Here is a 22,365-nt window from a genome sequence, read left to right as displayed (position 1 = left end):
CGTCTGCGGAAGCCGGCCGGAAGTGGCGCGAGGGAGCCTTTTACGGCTGGCCTCGCGGGCTGCTTCCGCCCGCCACTTACGGCCGTCGCCGGGAAACCCCGGAAGTGAGGGCACAAGGCGGGCGGGAAGAAGCCGCGCGAGGCCGGGCGCGCAGGAGGGGCTAGCGAAGTGTACGCGCAAGGGCTTTCCCGCGCATGTGCGGAGTGGGCTCCTGTCGCGCGACGCCCAGGAACCGCTGGAACTGAGCGGACGGCCGTTAGTCGCGGCCGGGGCGTTTTCTCAGCTCAGCGTTGCCACCCGAAGGCTTGGCCGGCCGCGTTCTCCGCGGGACTAGGGGTCCTGGGGTGTTCCTGCCCTGGTCAGGGCCTGTTTCCTCCTCGCGGGGCGGCGGTAAGGAACATACGAGGTGAGGTGCGTCTGGGCGGCTTCTGGGCCGCGACGCCCGTCACATGCTCCCGGGCTCGCCCGGAGGTAGAAGCAGAACCGGGAGGCTACGGGCTTGGCGGGGATGGAACTGAGCTTTTTGAGGTTCAAAAGAGCCTCCCGCTCGGTTTCTTTCCCTCGATCCAACGCTTTGATAAGGAGGATTTTAGGGCGAGCGGACCCCACCCTCACCCCCGCCGGCCTCAGACTGAGTGCGCCTCTTTGGGTCTCGCGTGGCTTCTGTGCAGTCGTTCAAGCAGCGGGGAAGGAGTGAGCGCCCAGGACCTACGGGTGCTGGGCCTTCTACACTGCGCGTCCAGAGGGCAGGGCGCCATCCTGCAAGATGCATTTACGTTGCATCCAAAACGATGATGGTAAAGTTAACGCATGCTAATTGTGGGGAAAATTAACAAGCAGCAGCAAACATTAGGGAAATGTAGACTGTGGACTTGCCCCGTAATGTGACTCTCTCTCGAGATTGCCGTTAACATTAACACTTTAGTTGGCTATACCTCTCTATTTTATGAAAATGTATATCTGTGTGTTTTAGATACATTTCTTTTTTGTTGCTACGTAACTGCTGACGCTTATGGATTGTCTCCTGTACGCCAGATATTGCCTTAGACCAGAGGCTGGCAAACTTTTTCTATAAAGGGCCAGATAGCAAATATTTTAGGCTCTTCTGGCCAAGAGCTAAAATCGAGGCTATTATGTAGTGCTTATATAACCAAAGAGAAAAATGTCCAGAACACTTTTTATTGGTGGAATTTAAAATACAGCAATTGAGTACAGTTTAAGTAATTTAGGTTTAATGAGAAGAATGGAATGCTTTTCTGGGTATTCCAAGTCAGTCTTTCCTGTCATCAATTGATTGCAAATGTTCACCTGTAAAGACCATTCTTGGTTCACAAAAAGGCAGGTTGGATGTTGCTTGTGGATGAAACAATGAACAAGTCAGACCTAAGCTCTTGCTCTCATGAGCCCACGGTCTGGGTAGGCAGAGGCCCATAGATCAGTAAACAAATATATCATCTCAAAGGTGTTACTGAGGAAAACAGAAGGGTGCTAAGACCATGATAGGGAGGAGGGTGGTGCCTACACTGATAGGGTTATCTGAGAAGGCCCTTGGGCGGTGAGGTTTGCACTGAGATCCCACTCCGGAACCAGCTGTGTGAACATTCTAGGCAGAGGGAATGTTCTGTTTAGTATAATGCTCAGTAATCTGGATAGTGTGATTTTTTCCATGCCAGTAAAGAACTGTATCACGAAGCTTTAACTTGTGATCCACCATGGATAGATTTCAGAGATAGCACTTATTTTTGTGAGTTGAAGATACACAGCACTTATCAGATTCTTAACGGGATCTGTGAACCAAAACACGTTACAAATCTATCTGGTCATTTTTAATGACTGCATAGGACAATGTGGTGTGGATTTACCATAATTTTTTGAAGCCAGACTCTATGGAGTCTCTTAAGTTGGTTCCACTTTTAAACCACTATTAAAAGTTTTAGTGTATACATAGATCTTGTAGTCAAAGGGTTTGCACTTTTAATGCTGACGTTGCTCAACTGTCCAGAAAGGTTGTACACCCATGACTACTGCTATCATACATTCATCTCATAGTGTTTAAAATGCCGTTTGAGACTGGATATGTAAGCATCACAAGGCCTCCCCCAGGCTCCTTTCAGTGGGCCAAATCAGAATCCGTTGGTTAGGAGAAAGCAGTAGAGAGAGTTGCTAGAAGTAGAAGCTCCTGCAGACCGACATGGTCTCCAAGGACCTGGGAACAAAACTCTTAAGTAAGCAAGTAAAATGCACACCCCTTGGTGAGATGAACTTGCTGAGGGGCCCACCTAACAAGCAAAAAGGAAAGAATTTAAAACCCACACGCATACCCACTTTGGTCCTGCAAATGTGCTGTGAGGAATTTATCCTAGATCAGAAGCATGTGCAACATTGTGCGCTGCAAACTTATCCCATTAAAATAGTATTTAGGGGCTTCCCTGGTGGCGCAGTGGTTGAGAATCTGCCTGCCAATGCAGGGGACACGGGTTCGAGCCCTGGTCTGGGAAGATCCCACATGCCGCGGAGCAGCTGGGCCCGTGAGCCACAATTACTGAGCCTGCGTGTCTGGAGCCTGTGCTCCGCCACAAGAGAGGCCGCGACAGTGAGAGGCCCGCGCACCGCGATGAAGAGTGGCCGCCACTTGCCACAACTAGAGAAAAGCCCTCGCACAGAAACGAAGACCCAACACAGCCATAAATGAAAATAAATAAATAAATAAATTTAAATACCACTTGGCAAACAAAGAGAGGGAAGAAAAATATAGTTATAAAAAAAAATAGTATTTAATGTGCAGCAATAGGGGTTGGTTAATTGTAGCACATCTTGTAATACCATGTACACAGACACAGAATCAAGGGATAATATTTAGTAACAAGGGAAATGTTTCTAGCATATTTTTTTAAAGCAGTTTACAAAGTAATATGCACAATATGCCAGTTTTGAAAAAAGTGCATATATCCTCTCTAGAGGCAACTGCTGTGTCCAGCTTCCTGTGTATTTTTTCAGAAATAAACTATTCACAAGCACCTTTATATAGCTCAGCGATATATTTTGGAAGTTGTTCTTTATCCCGTTCTTTTTGACATCTGTATAGTAGAGATAATTTTTTGGCTTTAATAATTTTTTTCTAACTTAAAAAATATATAGACTATAAAAATATATAGACTATAAAAGTTGTTACTAAAAAAAGTAGGGGGTTGACTGAGGAAATCTAGGCCCATCTAGATCTATGGTCTCAGTAAAGCAAAGCTTGGTGTGACTGTCACCTCATCTGCAGTAACTGAACCCCATGTGATCAACTAGCTGAAGCCATGGCAGGAGGAATGTCATGTGGGAACAGAGAAGAAGGTCCTGTCCTGTCCTAGACATGAGCATTCCTTGGGCCTGATCATGTGTCACCAAACGAACCTCTGGTCACAAAGGAGCTGCCCTGGGGAGAGAAAGGAGGAGTCGTGTCTGGGAGCAGACATCCCTGAGGAGGGGTTCGGGCTCTGGTATCTGAGCAATGAGGCCATCCTTAAACCTGGCCCTGCCTGACTTATAAGGCAGTGACACCATCCCCAGCAGAGCCTCTTGAGGCCCTGCTGGAACCACAGCAGGCAACTGCAAAACGACTTGGGTCATCTGGACATCAGGGCTCCTTCAGGGTCTTACTTTAGCAGTGTGGCCGAGGCAAGTGAATTGAAAGGATCCCCTTTGATTGCACCAGCTCCTCTTCGGAGTGTATGACAAACGTGAGGAAAAACAAAACCACTCACTTTATTGAGGCTGCTTTGCAGGGTAAAGGGCCCTGGGCTTGGAGTCAGACACTTGGGTTCCAGGCGTGTTCCATGGGCCAAGCCTGACTTTCTCTGTTGCCATTTCCCTCTGTAAAATAGGGCTAATACCTGCCTCTTGGGTCCTGATAGTTAAACAAGCATATATAATACAAAATGTGCAAATAAAATACTCTGTGAATTGAAAATGCAAGCCAAAACATTCCCATATGCCGCTTGAATAATTATTACCCTGTACTTCCTTTAGCATTTTCTGCCCTGCCTCCAACACAGCACTTGTGTGCTCCTTAGTCACACATCCATAAGTTAAGCTGAATGCTCTAAGGGTAGGAGGCTTACGTATCTGTTTCCTGTACTTGGCACAATATGCACAATATGCCAGTTTTGAAAAAAGTGCATATATCCTCTCCAGAGGCGACTGCTGTGTCCGGCTTCCTGTGTATCTTTTCAGAGATAAACTATTCACAAGCACCTTTATATATCTCAGCGATATATTTTGGTGCTCAGTAAATCACTGAACGAAAGGATTATGAATTAAAAGGATGTGGGCAATTGTTTCAGGAGAAACTCATACCCATCAACTGTGATTGAAGGAAATTCTCTGTTGGGAGTGGTTTCTGAGTAATATGGGGGGAAATGGGCTTGGAGGCAGACTTCAGTAGCTGTGTGATCCTGGACATATGACTTAAACCCTCTGGGCCTCACTTTCATGTGTTACAAGGTGAAGCGTAATCCTTTGTGGATTGTGTGTGAAAAGCCCACATGTAGCAGGTACTCTGTTGTTTCTCATACAGATGTAAGCACAGCTCTCACAACACTCTTGGATTTTCCATGTTATTCTGTTCAATAAAGGCATGTCAATAACTGTTAAGCTGTGATTCTAGTTTTATCCTACTGGCTCATAAATTCACAAGTCACATGTTTAAATTTTGGTGCAGAAAAAATAACGTTGCAATACACCTGGATGTGGGAACCAAGTTGGTTTGCTCTTTCTGCCTCTTACACGTTTTTTTGTTGCTGGGCACACTGATGACAGGGTCACTCAGAAAGGGACCCTCACTGACAAACTGGGACCAATCTTGATTCCCTGGAGACCACCATTTATTTTTGGTAAATGCCATCCATGAATATACACAGTATCATTCCCACAGAACAGTCTATATAGCATGAAAAGTCCTGAAAACAAGGTGACAATTGAAAAAAAGAATTCACAATGTTCAGATTCTTCAATAATTTAATGTTCTATGCCCTTAAGGCTGTTAGACCTTCAGGTATCCAGGTCTCGTTATGTCCCAGTGATAACAGAGGGCCTGTTGCATGATGTATGCCAAATACCCAGTAAAATCCAGAAATTCCAAGTGCTTCTTCATTTGAACCTATTTGGCTTCTCTCCTTTGTAACAGGGGTTTGATTTTCCCAATAATGAATGAATTAAAATAAGGTGCTTAAAAATTCCACACTGAGTCTCAAGATAGTGAACAAACACTATTTAAAAATGCCCTCTGAGCCTCAGTTTCCCCTTCTGTAAAACGAAGGAGTTGGGTTTGAGTTAGTTTTGCAGACCATACCACGGATGGGTGAACTAGCTGTCAAAATACCCAGCAGTGGGGAGGTGAGGGGAACCCAGCTGCAAATGTGGATGTGAGAGTGGGGTGGAGGGTTGAGCCAGGGCAGCAAGTGGCTGGAAAACTGGCCTTCAAGGGGTCAGTGTCAGCTTTGAACTTTCAAGTCTCAAAAGTATGTCTTTGTCTTTTGATCTGATGATTTGGTCTAATATGATTGTCTCTCATTCCAGTGTATGTACTCACTGTAGATTTATGTACAGAACTAAATATCCCATTTATTCATGTATAAACCATAATAAAACCAGTCAGATATTTCCCCTCACCAGCAGATCTTGCACTGGAAAAGGAAAACAAATATACACATTTCAGCAACCTCAGAAATTTCATTAAACCTGCATAGAGGCATAATTCATTTTGGAGTTCAATTATATGTTCAAGGAATCAGCTCCTATCATAAAGACAACTACCGTAATGTCTATGCCGTGCAAAATTATCCCCATTTATTGTGGTTCAACTGCAGACTCTACTGCCTCTGGTGAAGGCACTCAGCAAGTTGTTTTCACAAATAACACCCTTCAGAACGGCCCCTTCCTGTTTTACACAGCATTGTCTCAGAACTTGTGGCCAAAGTAATTCAAAAGCAAGACAACGACAAACAGGGACTCCTTAGGCCAATGGTACTGAACTCACAGGCCACAAGGGGACCCTGTGACCTCTCCAGGAGCCGCTCATTCATAAGCTGACAAAAATGTAACCTCTAAATACAGAATTCTAATTATCAAAAACAGGAGTCAAGCGGTACTTCCTGGTGAAACAGAACCGTCTCACATGCCAGGAGGTAAAGGGTGACCCGATATCCCATCTGCTGATCAAGCCAAGTGCCTGTTCAACAGGCTGGGGACAGGGCTGAAGGAAGAAGGCGGCCATCAGCGAAGACCCTACCAGCCAAGCAAGTGGTCCTTTCCGAGGGCACAGTCTCTCGTGATGCCAGGTGTCCTGACCTGGACCTCAGCACATGGGTTACCCACTAGGGTCACATAATTTTCCTGGAGTGATTTTGCCAAAACCCAAACTTTTTCTTGACCAAAGACTGATTTGGCAAACCAAATCCTAGCTTGGTGCTTGCCCCTTCACTGGGACATGGTTCAGATCCTAATGCAAACACCACAAGAACAGCTAATGGAAATCAGAGCACTGAGCTCTCATCTATGACACAAACTATCGAGATGACATTCTTGATTCATCTCACTTTCAGGGACTGGTCACTAGAAAAGCTAGTGACCAGCTTTTCAAAACACTTCATTCCTTCCTACTAAACGCAGAAATGTGCCGAGACAGGCATGGCCAGCAACTTTTCTTGTTTTTAAATGCTTAAAAACAAAAGGGTTTTCCAACCATAAGCCGATCCTCATCCATCCTGCGTCCCCTAAGGGGGATGGGGGCATAAAAACACAGACAGCTACAAAATTTGCCCTAGAAAAATGCAAGATCCTCATAAAGCCAACATCACCCAACCAAACATCCTACTAAGTCAGCACAGAAGTGGTGAAGGCTCAAAAGACAAAACAAATATTATAGAAATAGAGATTGAAACACTGAACATGATTTCCTCATGATCCTTCTCACAGCCCTGCATCCCCTCCTCCTTGCTGCTCCGAGAGGAGAGATGCCCCGCTCCAGCAAGGGAAGAGGGAGCCCAGGAGACAGCGGCCCCCTTTCCCTCTGGATCCGGGCACACGCCACCTCCGACTTTTGGGTCAGAATTAGGCTCTAAGAATTCAATGCTAATTACAATAGCTTTGCACTGGGGAACGTTTGCCAGAACTGCAAACAGCCATGGGGCTGACCAGAAAGCTGAGTCCATCTCTGGGGCTGGAGATGTTTTCAATAACCGTTACACTCCTCTGCTCCATGGCTGCACCAGTCCTACGCCTACCTGAGCAGTGGAATTAAAGCGGCTAGTCTGTCACCAAGCACCACCCTAGGGTCCTTTCCTTGCCACCCTCCCTGCAAACCACCTCTTGCCCACTCCGAGGTCTGTGTCCTTTCCAGAGAGGGTCCTGGCTGTTATCTGGAAAACAGAACGAGAACTCTGAAAAACATGACTTGGGGAGTAAGTCCACACAGAAAGGTAAAAGCCGGCCGAGATTTCCACATGGCGACACAGCCCTCAGAAGACTCCAGGAAGAAAGGGCATGAAACACCGGAGCTCGGGGGCAGTGGTCCCCACTGCTGCCCCCAGGGGGCCGGGAACCCCAGGGTCTTCTGATGGTTCTGCACCGTCCCCCCTCGGCCGGGTTGTACATTCACTGGTTGTCAGAAGTTTCTGGTACTGCTGGGGGGTAGGAGGGAGGATTGGCAGAACGTCCTGCCCTGGTCGCTAGACTCTACACGTCGTAACGGTTCAAAGTGTACGAGTTTGGGTAGCTCTGCCGGCTGTACTGGAAGTGATCTGTCAAGATGTTGTTGCGGCCGTACTGATAGTCCCCGTGCTGGGGGAAGAGAATGCCGTTGTGGGGCTTCTCCAGGGCGCTCCGATGATGCTCCTTACTGCTCAGGTCCCCCGCCGTGACGGGGAGGAGGTGCTTCCGGGCTTGCTGATTCGCGTCATACTTGGTCTGCGAGGTCAAGAGAGCAGTGAGACCATTGGCTCCTTGTCCGGGACACGCACAGAGGACAGAGGGGAGCTCGAGATTCACGGCCAAGCAGCCTTCAAGGCCAACACAAGTGTCACCCCTAGCGGGGCTGGGCATGGCCAGTGAACTGTTACTGGACCGGCCCTACCTGTCAGCCATCCCACAGCCTTACATCGGAACAAACAGAATCTTCGCAAGGAGGGAGTGAAATTCCCGATAAAGCCGCAGTAGACCTGAGAGTCACACTGGAGTGAGGCATGAGCCTGGGGTCATCTACGCAGGAAAAGGAAGCCCCGGGCAGAGGAGGTGGAGCCAAGACCATAAACCAGTCAGTGGCAAAGCTGGGAGCTGGAACTGGGCCTCTTAGTTCCTGGTGAGGCCCTTTCCATTCCCCGCCCCGACCAACTCTTGGTAGACTCCCTGGGCGTCCGGGGGGACAGCCTCCCCCACCCCAGGCTCACCTTGTTGTACAGAAAGACTCCCAGGATGGCCGTCATCATGCCCAGGACGTTGGTGCTGGTGACTGGGTTTCGCAGCATGATCAGGGACACCGTGATGACCATGATTCTCTTGGTGGCGTTGGCGACCGAGTAGCTCAGAGGGCTGATGAGGTTGAGGATGCTGAAGGCAATGACGTTCTGGGCAAAGTTACAGAAGCCGCTGACAGCCAGGAGCAGAAGCGTCCAAGGCCACTGGGACACATAGGTCTACAGAGACGGGGGAGCGAGAACAGCACTGTGGTCACAGGCTTGCCCTAGCGGGGGTGGTGACACACAGTGGCTTATCAGGGTCACACATTTGCTGGGGAACAGACCCAGGTGGGTCATCGTGTGATACCAGGTGCTTTATCTATACAACCTCTGACCTTCACGACACTCCACATGGAGCAACAATAATAATAATCACCACCCTTTCCTGCTGAGGAAGCGGAGGTTCGGGGGCACATCAGCTACCCAAGGGGTGCAGAGTATGACACAAACCAAAGCCTTCCCTTGTCCCTGTACAGTGAGGGCCGGGGCTCCGGGTTAGCAGAGCGAGGTCTGCATTCTGGACATCACCTGAGTCTGTTTGGGCTGCTAAGACAAAATACCACAGGCTGGGGGTGCTTACAAACAACAGATGTTTATTTCTCACAGTTCTGGAGGTTGGAAGTTCAAGATCAAGGCGCCAGTAGATTCCACATCTGGGGAGAGCCCTTTTCCTGGTTCAGGGTGGCACCTTCTCACTGGGTCCTCACATGGCAGAAGTGGCGAGGGAGCTCTCTGGGGTCTCTTTTATAAGGGCATGAATCCTATTCATGATGGCTCCACCCTCATGACCTAATCACCTCCAAAAGGCCCCACCTCCTAACACCATCATGTTTGGGGCTTAGGTTTCAACATATGAATTTGGGGGGGTGACAGACATTCAAACCATAGCAGACATGATGCATTGTATAAAATGGGGAGGTCCTGGGAAGGCAGCCTCTGGGTGTGTGAAGACCCCCCCCTGCCCAAGGCTGGGAGCCAGAGGCTCTGGGTCTGCCCCATCGCTGGGAACCCCGGGCAAGCTGCTCGACCTCTCTGTTTTCTTCATCTATGAAATGGGCAAGACTGACCCCTGATAAGTCCACACAACGCTGCTGCTATGAGGATCAAATGCAATCACAGCTTTGAAAGTGCTTTAAAACAATCCCAAGCCAAACAAACAGGAGGTGATGCTACCGTCAAAACTTTAGTTACCATTTGACCCTCACCAGAAGGAAGCCACCCTAATGAAGGGGACCCAGAAGTCAAGAAACCACAACTAGCAGACATCGGGACCACAGAACTCCTCAAAGAGCCTGGGCTGATCCCAGGCCAATTCCCAGGCTGCTCTGGCCTTTGACAAAGGAGGATGCAGCTGGGTCCCCCCAGGACAGTGGTGTCTAGTGGCCCTGCCAGGATGGGAGCTGCAGCAATCTTAGGGCGGCGGCCTGATTCTATCTCTACCACCCTCTGATAGGGAACGATCACGTAGTCCTCTTAAAGGTGAGGGAGATCTGAGTAGGTGACCTGCTCAGAATTGCCCAGAACGTCACCCTAGTTGGGATAATAGCCTCTGTAAGGCAAGTGAGCCCACCAGCACGCCTTCAGGGTGAGCTGGCCTGTTCTCCCAGCAATTCTTCCCTGAGGTGACCCATATGGACTTCCAAGCTATTTTTACAAGGCAGCCACCTTGCAAAGATATCTATCTTCCAGGAAAGGAACCCAGCCAATCCAGCTTTTTAAAAGAATTGACATAACAATAAAGTCAAGTGTTTCTTCCTCCCGGTGGATAGTTCCATGTGTTTTCACACATATATTGATTAATGTAGCCAACACGGCAATCAGGATTCAGAACAGCTCCATCACCCCGTAACACTCCCCAGGGCTTCTTTGTGCAAACCCCCTCCCCCAACCTAGGCAACCACTGATATGTTCTTCATGATAGGTTCATCTTTTGGAGATTGTCCTATAAATGGAATGATACAGCATGGAACCTTCTCAGACAGGTTTCTTTCATTCCGCATAATGCCTCTGACACCCCCCCCCCACCCAAGTTGTTGTAAGGCATGACAGTTGGTACACTTTTTATTGCTGAGAAATGTTCTGCTGTACAAACATACCGAAGTTACCTTGACCATTCACCTGTTGAATGACATTTGAGTTGTTTCCAATACTTTGTGATCATGAATAGAGTTGCTATAAACATTCATGTACAGGCTTCTGTGTGGATGTGAGTAAATACCCAGGAGTTGGACTACTGGGACACATGGTCAGTGTATGTTTAACTTCAGAAGAAACTCCCAAATGTTTGCCAGAGTGGCTGCATGATTTTGCACTTGCTCCAACGAGATATGAGAATTCCAGCTGTGGCCCAGCCTTGACAAACATGGTACTGCCAGTACTTTTTATTGTAGCCATCCTACTGGATACGAAGTAGCATCTCATCTTGGTTTTAATTTGCTTTTCCCTAATGACTAATGATGTTGAACATATTTCACATGCCATCTGTACAACCACAATGGTGAAGTTCAAGTCTTTTGCCCATTTTCAAGCAAGTTGTTTTCCTACTATTGAATTTTGAGAGTTCTTTATAATATATTCTGAACACAAGTCCTCTGTCAGTATCTCATTGGCAAATATTTTTTCCCAGTCTGTAGCTTGTCTTTCTTTCACTTAATAGTGTATTGGAAAGCAAAAGTTTTTAATTTTGATGAAGCCCCCATTTACCAATTTTTTTCTTTATGGACTTTGCTTTTGGCATAATGTCTAAGAACTAATCCCAAGTCGTGAAGATTTTTCTTCTGTTTTCCTCTAAAGGTTATCATTTTTGCTCTTAAATTTAGGTCTAGAATATATTATGAATTAAATTTTGTATAATGTGTGAGGTTGAAGTCAAGGCTCAGTTTTTGCTTATGGATGTCCAATTGTTCCAACACCATTTGTTAAAGAAACTATCCTTTCTCCATTGAATTGCCTTTGAACCTTCATCAAAGATCAGTTACCCATATTTGTGAGTATAAGTTCAAACTGTCTATTCTGCTCCACTGATCGATGTCTCTCTCCACCAATATCCATACCTTTATACTAAGTCTTAAAATTATGTAATGTGATTCCTCCAACTTTATTCTTCTCTCTCAAACTTATTTGGCTATTCCAGTTCTCTTGCCAGTCAATGTATGTAAATTTTCCAATCAGCTTTTCTATATTAAAAAAATTTTAATATATATATATATCTATCTCCATGTATGCGCACACACACAGATAGATTAGTATCTCAACTTTTTTTTCATTTACACCTTTGCCAAGGAGAAAAATTAAAGTTAAAATTTAAGTAGTGATTTATAGTTGAATTAATACTAAAGAATAAGATTTTGTTGGGTAGAGAGAATTTTATTTCGTCCTTTCAAATCTGTATTTCTTTTTTCTTTTTCTTGTCTTATTGCCCTGGCTACGATGTCAAGTATGATGTGGAATATGCATGGTGAAAGTAAACATCTTTACCTTATTCCTGAATTTAGGGGGAAAAGCCTTCAATCTTTCATCATTATGATGTTAACTATATATGCCCTTGATCAAGTTGAGGTAGTTTCCTTCTATTTCTAGTTTGTTGACTTTTTAAAACTCATGACTGGATGTTGGACTTTGTCAAATGCCTTTTCTGCATCAGTTGGTATGAATACATGATTTTTGTTAGACTATTATAGTAGATTACACTGACTGATTTTCAAGTATTGAATTAGCCTTGCATTCTTGATTTAAATCCCACTTTTTCATAGTGTAGCATGCTTTTTATGTATCACTGCATTTGATTTGTTCTAATACTTTGTTAAGGACTTTTGCCTCCATGTTCATGAGGGATTTTGGTCTTTTTCTTGGTTTTGTTATGAGCCAAAAGAGTTCCTTTCCTTTTCTGTTTTCTGGAGGAGACTGTGTAGAACTGGTGTTTATTTTTCCTTAAGTGTTTGGTAGAAATTACCAGTAAAACCATCTGGGCCTGATGACTTCTTTTTAGAAGGTTTTAAACTACAAATTCAATTTCTTTAATAGCTACAAGACTCAGGTTATCTTTTTCATCTTGAGTGGGTGCGTTTTGATAGTTTGTGGTTTATGAGAAACTGGTCTATTTCATCTATTGTTGAATTTATGCGTGTAGAGTTGTCAGTAGTATTCTTATGGTTTTAAGGTCTGTGAGTTCTGCAGTGCTATTCCCTCTTTCATTCCTGGTATTTGTAGTGTCTTCTCTCTTTTTTTTTTTTTGGTCAGTTTTGCTTCAGTTGAAAAAAATTTTCTTCTCCCTTGAGACTTCCTCTTTGGCCCAGGGATTATTTAGAAATGTGCTGTTTAATTTCCAAGTGTTTGGAGATTTTCTCATTACCTTTCTGTTATTTACTTCCGATTTCATTAGGATCAGAGAATATACTTTGCATGTTTCCAATCCTTTTGTTAAGGTTTGTTTTGTAACAAAGAATATGATCTTGGTGAATGTTCCACATGCACACTTGAAAGAATGCCTATTCTGCTGTTGTTGGGTAGCGTATTCTATAAATGTCAATGAGACATCCAGTTGGTTGACTGTGGTATTCAGTTCTTTATTCTTGCTGATCTTCTATAGTTCTATTGATTTTGAAGATTCTATATTTGCTGGATATAGAATTATCTGTTGATAGTTCCTTAGTGTCAGTACTTTTTAAAAAATGTTATTCTACTTCTGGTTTTCATTGTTTCTGATGAGAAACCCGCAGTCATCCAAACCGCTGTTCTCCTATAAATACTGCATCATTTCTCTCTGGCTGTTTTAAAAGATTTTTTCTTTGTCTTTTCATCTTTTTCTCTCTGTGGTTTAAACTGGATAATTTCTATTGATTTATCTTCAAGTTATGGACTTTCCTCTGTCACCTCCATTCTGCTTAGCCCATCCAGTGAGTTTTTAAGCTGTTTCTTCCATTCTGAAACTTCCATTTGGTTCTATCTATCTTCTGTTCTTCCCATGTTTCAAGAGCATTCTTGGAGCATGATTATATATCATTGCTTTAAAGTCTTTGTCCAATAATTCCAACATCTGGGTCATCCCAGTGTTGGCATCCATTGATTATCTTTTCCCACAAGACTTGAAAATTTCCTGGTTCTTCATATGCCAAGTAATTTTGGATTATATCCTGGACAGTTAGAATATTATAAGACTGTAGGTCTTATTTAAGTCCCATGGGGAATGTCGATATTTGGTTTTAGCAGACTCAGTTGGGTTCAGGCTACAAGCTTGAGCAGCCTCCTGTGGGTTGTGGTTCCAATGTCAGTTCTGTTTTCAAAGCCTTTTCAGTGGTACACAGCTCTGTCCTGAGTGTGCTCTACCCAGTGGTCACTCTTGGTCCTGGGTAGTAGTCTATGCTGTCTTTGTACGCTGCTAGGATCAGATTCCCACGTGCACAGCTCAGGAGTGGGCCCAGGATTTCATGTTTTATGAGGTCACTTTCTCTGGGTTCCTCTCTCCATGTCTCCTTGGTACTTTATGGTTTCTGAGGGCTCCCTCTTTCAGTCCTCCAGTCAGAAAGTTGGACTTAATTACCCCATTCTGCTGTGTCTTTCCCACAACTGCACCTCCTTTCGGGGGCCAAGCAGTGGGAGGATGAAGGGAGAAAAAAATGCAATGGGGCTAATCCCATCCTGTGACTGCAGAGGGAGGCTGCCCCCCTCAGCATCTCAGGTGCCCATGGGACCTGCTGCCGCCACCACCATGGGATTGCTGGGGGCCTGGGATGCGAGAGAACAAAGGAAACAGAGAAAACGGGGGATTTCCTCTACTCTCTCTGAACACCAGGAATCTCCTTTCCCCGTCTGCAAGCCAGCATAGAGGGCTTTTGACTCTGTTCTCCCCCAGTGCCCACTTCTGCATTTCCGGCTGCCTTGAGTCCAGGCTGGAGACACAGGAGGCAAAAGAAAGGCAAACTCACAGATGGCTCAGTGGTACTTTGCAATCTGGTTTTCTCTACCAGCCTGCCTGCTCCCATTTACTTTTCAGTTTTCAAATACCTGTTTCACATATCCTGTCCAAACTTTAAAACTAGGCTTCCTGCTCCCAAGTCTGGTGATCCGTGCCTGGCTTCAGCTGAACTGTTGGCATCAGGGCTGGGCGTGTCTGGGAACTGCCCGCTGTAGCCTTTGCTTCTTGGTAACATGGCGAACAGCAGGCCCCAGCTGATATTCTCCGACATGAGCCTCCTTCCTCCTACTATGGAGCACCGCACTGGAACAGAGCTAACTCACCTGGCTGCTGTGGGAGACACAGGGCAGAGAGGAGGAGCCCCAACAGGAACCCCGCCTTCAGGCGGCAGCACTGTGGACGACTGCATGCTCCTAGGGCTGCTGTTAAAATGCACAAGGGCCCCATCAAGGTAGAAAATAGATGGCCTCAATGAGAAAAACTAGAAGAAAACCGAAAAATGTCCAAAATACAAGAGAAAAGCAAAGCAAAGAGAGCAGACAAAAAAATAAAAAAGAGAGAGCAGAGCAAAGCCTATGTATACCTGTTTGTGTGTACACACACAGACCCCAATGAGTTGTAACAGAACTGATGCCAAACCTATAGACAATACTATGCAGCCAATAAAAGGAACAAAAGAGACCTAACAGGTCAGTATGGAGTGATCTTCAGGACACGTCATTGAGTGAAAAGAGCAAGGCACTCTTTTCTAAGTATCTAAAAAGCCACTTTTTGTGTAAGGAGGAGGGAGGTATGAACACACTTGGCCCTCAGTATCTGTGGGGCGTTGGTTCCAGGTGCCCCCAATCTGAGGATGCTCAAAGCCTCTCATATAAAATGGCGTAGTACAATTTATAGTCGGCCCTCCATATCTGTGGGTTTCACATCTGCAGATTCAACCAACCTTGGATGAAAATTTTGATCCTCGGTTGAATATGGGGACTCGAAACCCATGGATATGGAAGGCCGACTGTATATAGACATTTGGTTATGTCTGCGAAAAGAAACACTGAGAGGGTAAACCAAGATCATAAAAATGGCTACTTATGGGGGTCAGCAGTGGGGAGGCAACAGGGATTGAAGTTAGACTTCTTTGAATAAACCCTGTCATATCATTTGGGTTTGGAAATATAAAGGTCTGATATATTCAGTGAGGAAAAAAAATTGCCTGGAAATTGAAAACAAATGGAAGTAAAGGAACCCAAATGCACAAGAAGTTGGTGACAGAGGCACACTGTGAAAACAATTATTTCAAGTGCCCTTAGAACACAGTATTCCAGTTGTACATCTGTAACGAAACCTGTTTTAAGGACAAACAGAGCTGCAAAGAAATCTTAACTGTTTCTCTGTACGCTACCTGCAGTTGTCTGGTAGGGATTCTCACTCTGAAGCAGTTATATGTGTGTACAGTAGAATCATGTATGAACAGTTTCTGTAGTATATTGCGAATAAGAAATGTTGTGAGAAACCAAGTGTACCAGAAAAGACACACACACACAAAATCAAAGCAGTAATAAATCCTGCAATGTTAAATTGGAATTAGAATCAATCAGGATAAACTCTTCCCTCCGCCACCAAATACATCTTTCCTAGTTTTTTACTGCCAAGGCTTAAAAACAATGACAACCCAACAGCAGTGAGCACACGCGGCACGGAGATGGTATCTCTAAACACGACTCTCTCTCTGCTAAAAGCAACCTGGGTCCCTGAAGGAGTGGCTGATTGCAGGTCTGGGATGGGAGGCGCACAAGATGAGGGAGGACATCCTGTGGGGCCAAAAGTTACCCAAGGCTGATATGTGCTACCAGAAGGGCAGGGAGCCAATAAGAAGGACTCCATCAGCCCAGACAAGATACTCTGAATATTTTAAAAAATAACATGTACAACTGACAAACACAAGTTCACAATGATACTGAAAAGTAAATAAATCAAAGAACCCTCCTTCACCCAAAAGAAACCCTCAACTCCCTGGTTAACACTCCCTGGTTTTCTTTACTCTGAAAACTGGTAATTAGAAGGAAAGAGAAGCAGTAAACTGCTTTTCGTGCACTGTACTTCCAGGTAACAAACTAGTTCCGGTTGATGATGGAAAGTTCTTCACAGAAACATTACAGCTAATCAACATGGAAGGGAAGTTAGAACACAGAGCCACAGTTGCCTCACCTGGAATCCAGAGATAACCTCCACTACGTCCATAGGTGGTGGTAGGGATTAAAGACCAATGTCAAGAATCCAGTCAGACCTCGTTAAGCCCTAATAAACATTGATTCCATCTAACTCGGGCCTGGAAGAACCTCCTTCTTATCACTGTCACCTGCATTAGTTTCTAGCACATTCTCTGGAGGCTGGTCCTGTAGGTGGTGGGAAGATGCTCTTTCCTGTGCCCAGAGAGCTATGGATACATCTGGTGCCAATGGAAGTACAGAGATGACACCAATAAAGGACTCGAGCAGTGCAAGCACAGTTTCCAAAAGGCAAAGTGAGATCTGAACCAGACTGTCAGGATGGGAAAGTTGCCTGTGCTGGCATTTTTTTCTTCCTTGAACGCACTGGCACAAATGCAGCAGCTATCAGCAGCTGGGATCTAGCACGACAGAGAAGGAAAGGGACAGGCAGCCTTCTTACTCGACTGCAAGCGGTGTGAGTCATCAAAGAGCTGAGGGCTAAAAGGGCTGGCTGTCAGAGGCCTCAGATGCCCCAAAGTCAACACAGAGGCGTAACTCCCTGACAAAGCGCCTACTTTGGAACCAGTTAAGAAAAGGGCATGTTCTTGACACAGGCCAACTCACCAGGTCGCTGCTGACCAGGAAAGCCGAGAGGTCCACCAGGACCCACGTGGGGATCATAAAAAAGACGGCATGGCAGCCCAAGATGTTCAGCAGCCGGAGATGGTGGATCCTTGAATCTCTTAATACCTGAAGGGAGAAAACCTCTTTAAAGGCTGATCGAAGCAATAAGTGGCAAGAGGGGCTCCACTTACCCAGGCCCCAAACATGGTGACTGTACATTAACCCTGACATCTGACCTTGACTGCCAAACCTGAAAGTGCACCTATGACGAGACACACAGCCCACGTCCAAAACAAGCACAATGTTTCGTACATGAAGGACCGAGAAAAGAAAAAAACAAAACAAAACAAACACAAAAAACACCAACACTCAATGCTGGTGAAGCTACAGTAAAACAGGCACTCTGAAATGGCACTGGTTAATGTCTAAATTGGCATATAGTTCCAGAAAACAACCAGGCAAAGTATATCAAGAGCCATAAACATCTCATACCCTCTGACCCAAGAACTGTAAACCTATCAAAAGGAAATAACCTGAGAGACAGAAAAATGTTATGCACAAAGACGTTCATTACAATATTATTTATAGTGAATAGTTGGAAATAATCTGCACCTGCAACAGGGAAACCGACTGCGTTACTTGTGATACCTGAAAAGATGTGATTATTACTGGAGTTAGGAGCAATAACTTTCAATGATATGAGGGCATGCAGTGTTGCAATAATAAATGAACGAAGCAAAATTTGAAAAATATGTATAATATTACAACTCTAAAAACCGTGCAGGAAGAAACTCTAGCATTAATAGTAGTTCTCCTTAGGGGCCAGCACTGTGACTTTCCTCAGTAAAGAGGAAACCCTGGGGCAGGGGGCAGGTCTCTCTTGATTCTTTGTCTCCAGCACCTACTATGGTGCCTGGCACACAGTAGGTGCTTAATAAGTTTTCTGATTTCTTTTCATTGGGCTTTTCTCCATTTTTTCACATTGAACATAGGCGAACTTTATAATAAAAAAACAGAAAAGCTATTTAAAAACCAAACAAATAGAAACCAGCAGAAGGGCAACAGGATTTGTTTTGTTCCAACACCGAAGAAATCCCTACTCGGCCACTTTTTTTTAGATGCCACCCGCACACCCCTGCAACACCAGGTGCACCCTGGATGGCACCCAAATACCTTTTTGGAGAAAATATTCTGAAGCGAGAAGCACAGTGTGGCAGCAAGGGCACTGACAAGCCCCCACATGTCGAAGGACAGCTCCGTGACAGTGGCCAGCAGGACGCCGCTGATGATGGGGATGAGTGACAGGTACACCTGCGAGAGGAGGGCAGGAGGGGTTGATGGGCCAGGGTTGAGCTGGGCCACCCAACACAGATGACCAGAGGAAAGCCTCAGCTGCTGTCTCTTCCCTCCCCAAAAGGACACCGCCTACCCCTCTGAACAATGGTGTTAGCCACGACAGTGATGCTCTAGGGGGCGCTGCGGGGGGTGGGGCGCAGATGGTTCTCGGAGTACCTGAGGGCAGGGCTGTATCACTGTGGGTGGCCCCACCCCCTATACCATCACCCCCATTAAGAGCCACAAACCAGGGCTGGTCCCAATAGGATCTATCCAGCTGCCGCCACCAACACACCAGGGTCTGAAACTTCAATCCTCTGAGAGGCTGGCCGGGTCCCTCTTATTTCGGGCTCTTTCAGCATGCAGTTATCCCTGGTAGGGACACTCCCCCGACACCTTCTCCGGCTGGAGACCTCCCTTCCCTTCAGGTGTCAGTTCACAAACACAAGAACTTTCCCTGACCCACCTCCCCCTAGACGCTGTCAGTTTCCTCTGCTGTGTGTTCCAGGGAATAGCGCTCTCCATCCACTATAAGCGCCCTTTACATTGTCTGCGTCCCTGCACTCGCTTAGGGCAGCTCCTTGTTCACTGTTCTATCCTGGTGCCCAGCACACGGCAGGCAACCCAGTAACTGCTGGCTGAAAGAACAAGTAGCGAGTGCCATGATAGGGGGCCCTCCAGAAGGCTCAAGCTTTCCAGGGCCTAGGGCAAGGAATGGCCCTGGAGCTCTGGTGGCTAAAATGGGATCCAGTCCCCACATTTAGCTCTTCTTACTCCTGGCTCATCCTTCTCCTACAAAGGATACTCTTAAAGCACTTGGGAGACTTTAGGAGGGGGTGGTGAGGCTCCCCACCCCTCCAACGCCCACACACAGGGCCGAGGAAGGCCCCTGAATTCCAGAATTCCTGCTCCCCCCACTACTGGCTGCGGCCCTCGGGCTCTCCCTTTTGAAGTCCCATTTCTTCCCTGAGATCAGGAATGATTACCCAGCTTATCCGAACAGGGTGGGGCCACACTTACTCTATCATTATCCTTAGTCTCCTGCCTAAGCCATTCCCCAGTCTTTCCTCTCTGTGTAAGGTTCTGGCTCCCTGCCCAAGCCGGGTACAATGTCCCTTACAACAGGAAACCTGATAAACACAATGTGATATGGAGAGATGCAGCCGCACACCTCTCAGGCAACTCCGACCTGGGGAGACAAGTCACACCTGACTTCACCCTGGGGGTGGGCTGCAGAGCGCACCCAGATCTTGCAGGGGAAAAGACTGGCTGAAAGAAAACATCAGCCAGAGGTGGCCCCATTTCTGTAAGCTGATCCAGGGCACCGCCGTTCTAAGTTACATAAAATACAGGATGCCAGAAACCGACCACATAGGAAAGAGGAGCTCTGTCCAGCATGAAATGGATTCCAGCTGGGACAACAGGAGTCCCACTTCCACTTAAGGACACAGGGAAAGGCTGTCTCTGGCTGACGCCACAGCTTCTCTCCCTCCAAGCCAGGAAATACCCTGGCTTGGCATCTTGAACAGACCCTGAATTGTGCCCGGAGCATCTTCCCTATGCAGCCCTGGGTTCTGCGTGTCGTTTTCACTTCCATTCCCAGACAATCACAATTCCTGGCTGTTTTTATTTCGAAGACTTTGCTGGGTTTTGCCAAAATCGGACTCCTCTAACTAGCATTTCACTTCTGACCCCAGAAGTCCCAACCTGACCGCTATCTCTTGCAAAGATGTGAAACTCTGTCAGGAGTTCCGTTCCAGCAAGGAGTCGCATGTTCCAAGGATGTTCCAACCCTGACCCCACTGGAGGGGCATGGGGTGTCTGGTCAGGATGGGACCAAGTTATCCAAGTTGCCTACCAGCAACCCCAGGTAGGTAATCAAAGCAGGGAGGAACGCTGCACCTGAGATGGATGGCAGCATCCTGAGATCACACAACAGAGACAACTCAGGAACACACACCCCACACACCACTGCCCCCAGGGTGATTCCAGAACATTAGCAGCAAAAGAGCTACCAGAGGTCTCTAAGCTGACTTCCTTATTTGACAGGAAGCCAGGCAGCCTGCAGGCCAGGAACCTGGACCACGTCACCAGCTGGGCAACAGCCGGAAAGCTCTTGGGGCCCCCACTGGCCCAGAGCCCTCCTGGGTTACCTTGGTGCTCTGTTTCTCCTTCATGATGATCCGGGACAGGAGGACCACCCAGATGGGCATGGTGGCCTTGACTGCAAAGAGAGGCAAGGGGCGTTCAGGGAGCTGTTCCTAGTCCCAGAACCCACCCTGGGACTCTGTCCCAACTCCACTGGAGGGGCGGGAAGGCTTGGCAGCCCCTCAACCTGCTTCAGCTCTTCTATTTCTGTGGGCCTTCCCCCTAACCCAACAGTTCTGATCCGCCCTGCTCAGCTCCCAGCATTCTTCTCAGCCCTTACCTCCCCGAGACCCCTGTGCGTGTCCCTCTCTTGCTAAAAGCTTTTGGCGGCCTCCAGCGCCTTCCGGACATTAGCTGACTTCTCAGCCCAGCATTCCTGACCGTCGACAGCACCCCGGCCGGCGCGCTCCTACCCAAGAGCCGAAGCCCCAGGCGGCGTGCCCCGGCCGCCGCCCCCTAGGCCAGCCTCGGCACCCACCGGTGTGCGCGTAGGACACGGGCACCTTCCAGATGCTGACGTGCGCGGACACTGACGCGAAGTACTTGCCGAAGGCGAGCGGCAGCACGTAGCGCGGGTAGAAGCGCGGCGGCAGGAGCGGGCCCGGCGACTGATGCGGACCGGGCCCAGGGCCCGAGACTGGCGGCGCCGGGGGCACGCGCCAGGCGCGGAGCAGAGGCGGGAGCCCGGCGCACAACGCCAGGATGTGGCACAGCGACACGGTCACGGGGAACGGGAAGGCGCTCAGGATCACCTTGTTGACCACATTGCCGCCCGCGCTCAGCGCGTACCACAGCAGGCACAGCGCCGCCACCCGCGCGCCCTCGCGCGCCCCACCGCTGCCGCCCGCGGCTCCTGGGCCCCCGGCGCCAGCGCCCACTCCCACCGCCGCCGCCACCGCCATCCTGCCCGAGCGGCCACCCCGTCCCGCCCGTCCGACGGCCCGACGCCGGGCGGGGGCGGGGCCGGACGGGAGCGGGAGCGCCAGCCAACGCCGCTCCCCATTGGCCGCCACCTCTCGCGTCACTGACACGCGCCGGCAGACGCGCCCGCCATCACGTAGCTAGCGCAGGCCCCGCCCCCTCCGGAAGCCCACCCGGGGGAGGGCGGGGCCTGTACCGGAAGCGGAAGGAAGGAACGGGGACCGTGAAGCCACAAGGGCTCTTCGAGCGGTGGTCTGGCCAGGGGGATCGGGGACGGGACCCCGGAGCACAAGCAGGAGGGGCGGGCGGGAGCGTTAGGCCCCGACACGTCGGTGTCTGTGAGCGGGCGATCGAGTTCGTGGGTCAAACCTCGATGTCCGGGCTGCATCGGCGCCCTCCAGCCAGATTCCTGATGGCCGGCGGCGGACAACGAAGGTAAAAGACCAGACCTTTCGGGGAGAGAAACCGAATTGTAAAAACCTCTCCTTGGGCTAAATTCTTTCTGCAAACCGGGAGCGAACTCCCGTGGCTGGACTCCAACAGAGGGGCCAACCTCAGAGCGCTCCGGAGCACGTTCTGGGAACTCGATGTGCGCTGTGCGGTGAAACGAAGATGGTATTACCATCTTCGTTTCACCGACTGACGGACCGAAGCCCAGAGAAGGGAAGCGACGTGGCTTAGGTACTCCGGCCAATTTGGGAGCCGTGGTAATGGCAGCCTC

General features: G+C 48.0%; 1 protein-coding gene across 1 annotated transcript; it reads right to left on the bottom strand.

The window, feature by feature from the left end:
- Positions 1-5,810: 5,810 nt before the first annotated feature.
- On the bottom strand, positions 5,811-21,625 carry SLC35E1 (solute carrier family 35 member E1). The gene is made up of 6 exons (XM_061190288.1): positions 21,202-21,625; positions 20,729-20,799; positions 18,414-18,551; positions 17,241-17,366; positions 8,430-8,675; positions 5,811-7,950 (listed from the first exon to the last, which is right to left on the bottom strand). The coding sequence occupies exons 1-6, from the start codon at positions 21,623-21,625 to the stop codon at positions 7,720-7,722; spliced, it is 1,236 nt and encodes a 411-aa protein (XP_061046271.1). The 3' UTR covers positions 5,811-7,719.
- Positions 21,626-22,365: the final 740 nt, after the last annotated feature.

Source organism: Eubalaena glacialis, chromosome 4 (assembly GCF_028564815.1).
Source record: "Eubalaena glacialis isolate mEubGla1 chromosome 4, mEubGla1.1.hap2.+ XY, whole genome shotgun sequence".
NCBI classification, from domain to species: domain Eukaryota; kingdom Metazoa; phylum Chordata; class Mammalia; order Artiodactyla; family Balaenidae; genus Eubalaena; species Eubalaena glacialis.
This window is presented reverse-complemented; position numbering and strand designations above follow the sequence as displayed.

Bases quoted from the DNA above. Each gene is read 5' to 3' on its own strand.
- SLC35E1 (XM_061190288.1), bottom strand. From the start codon at position 21,625: ATGGCGGTGGCGGCGGCGGTGGGAGTGGGCGCTGGCGCCGGGGGCCCA. The intron at 20,800-21,201 runs GTGGGTGCCGAG...CTCTCTTTGCAG, and splicing joins CGTGTCCTACGCGCACACCG to TCAAGGCCACCATGCCCATC. The intron at 17,367-18,413 runs GTATTTGGGTGC...TTCTCCCTTCAG, and splicing joins AGAATATTTTCTCCAAAAAG to GTATTAAGAGATTCAAGGAT.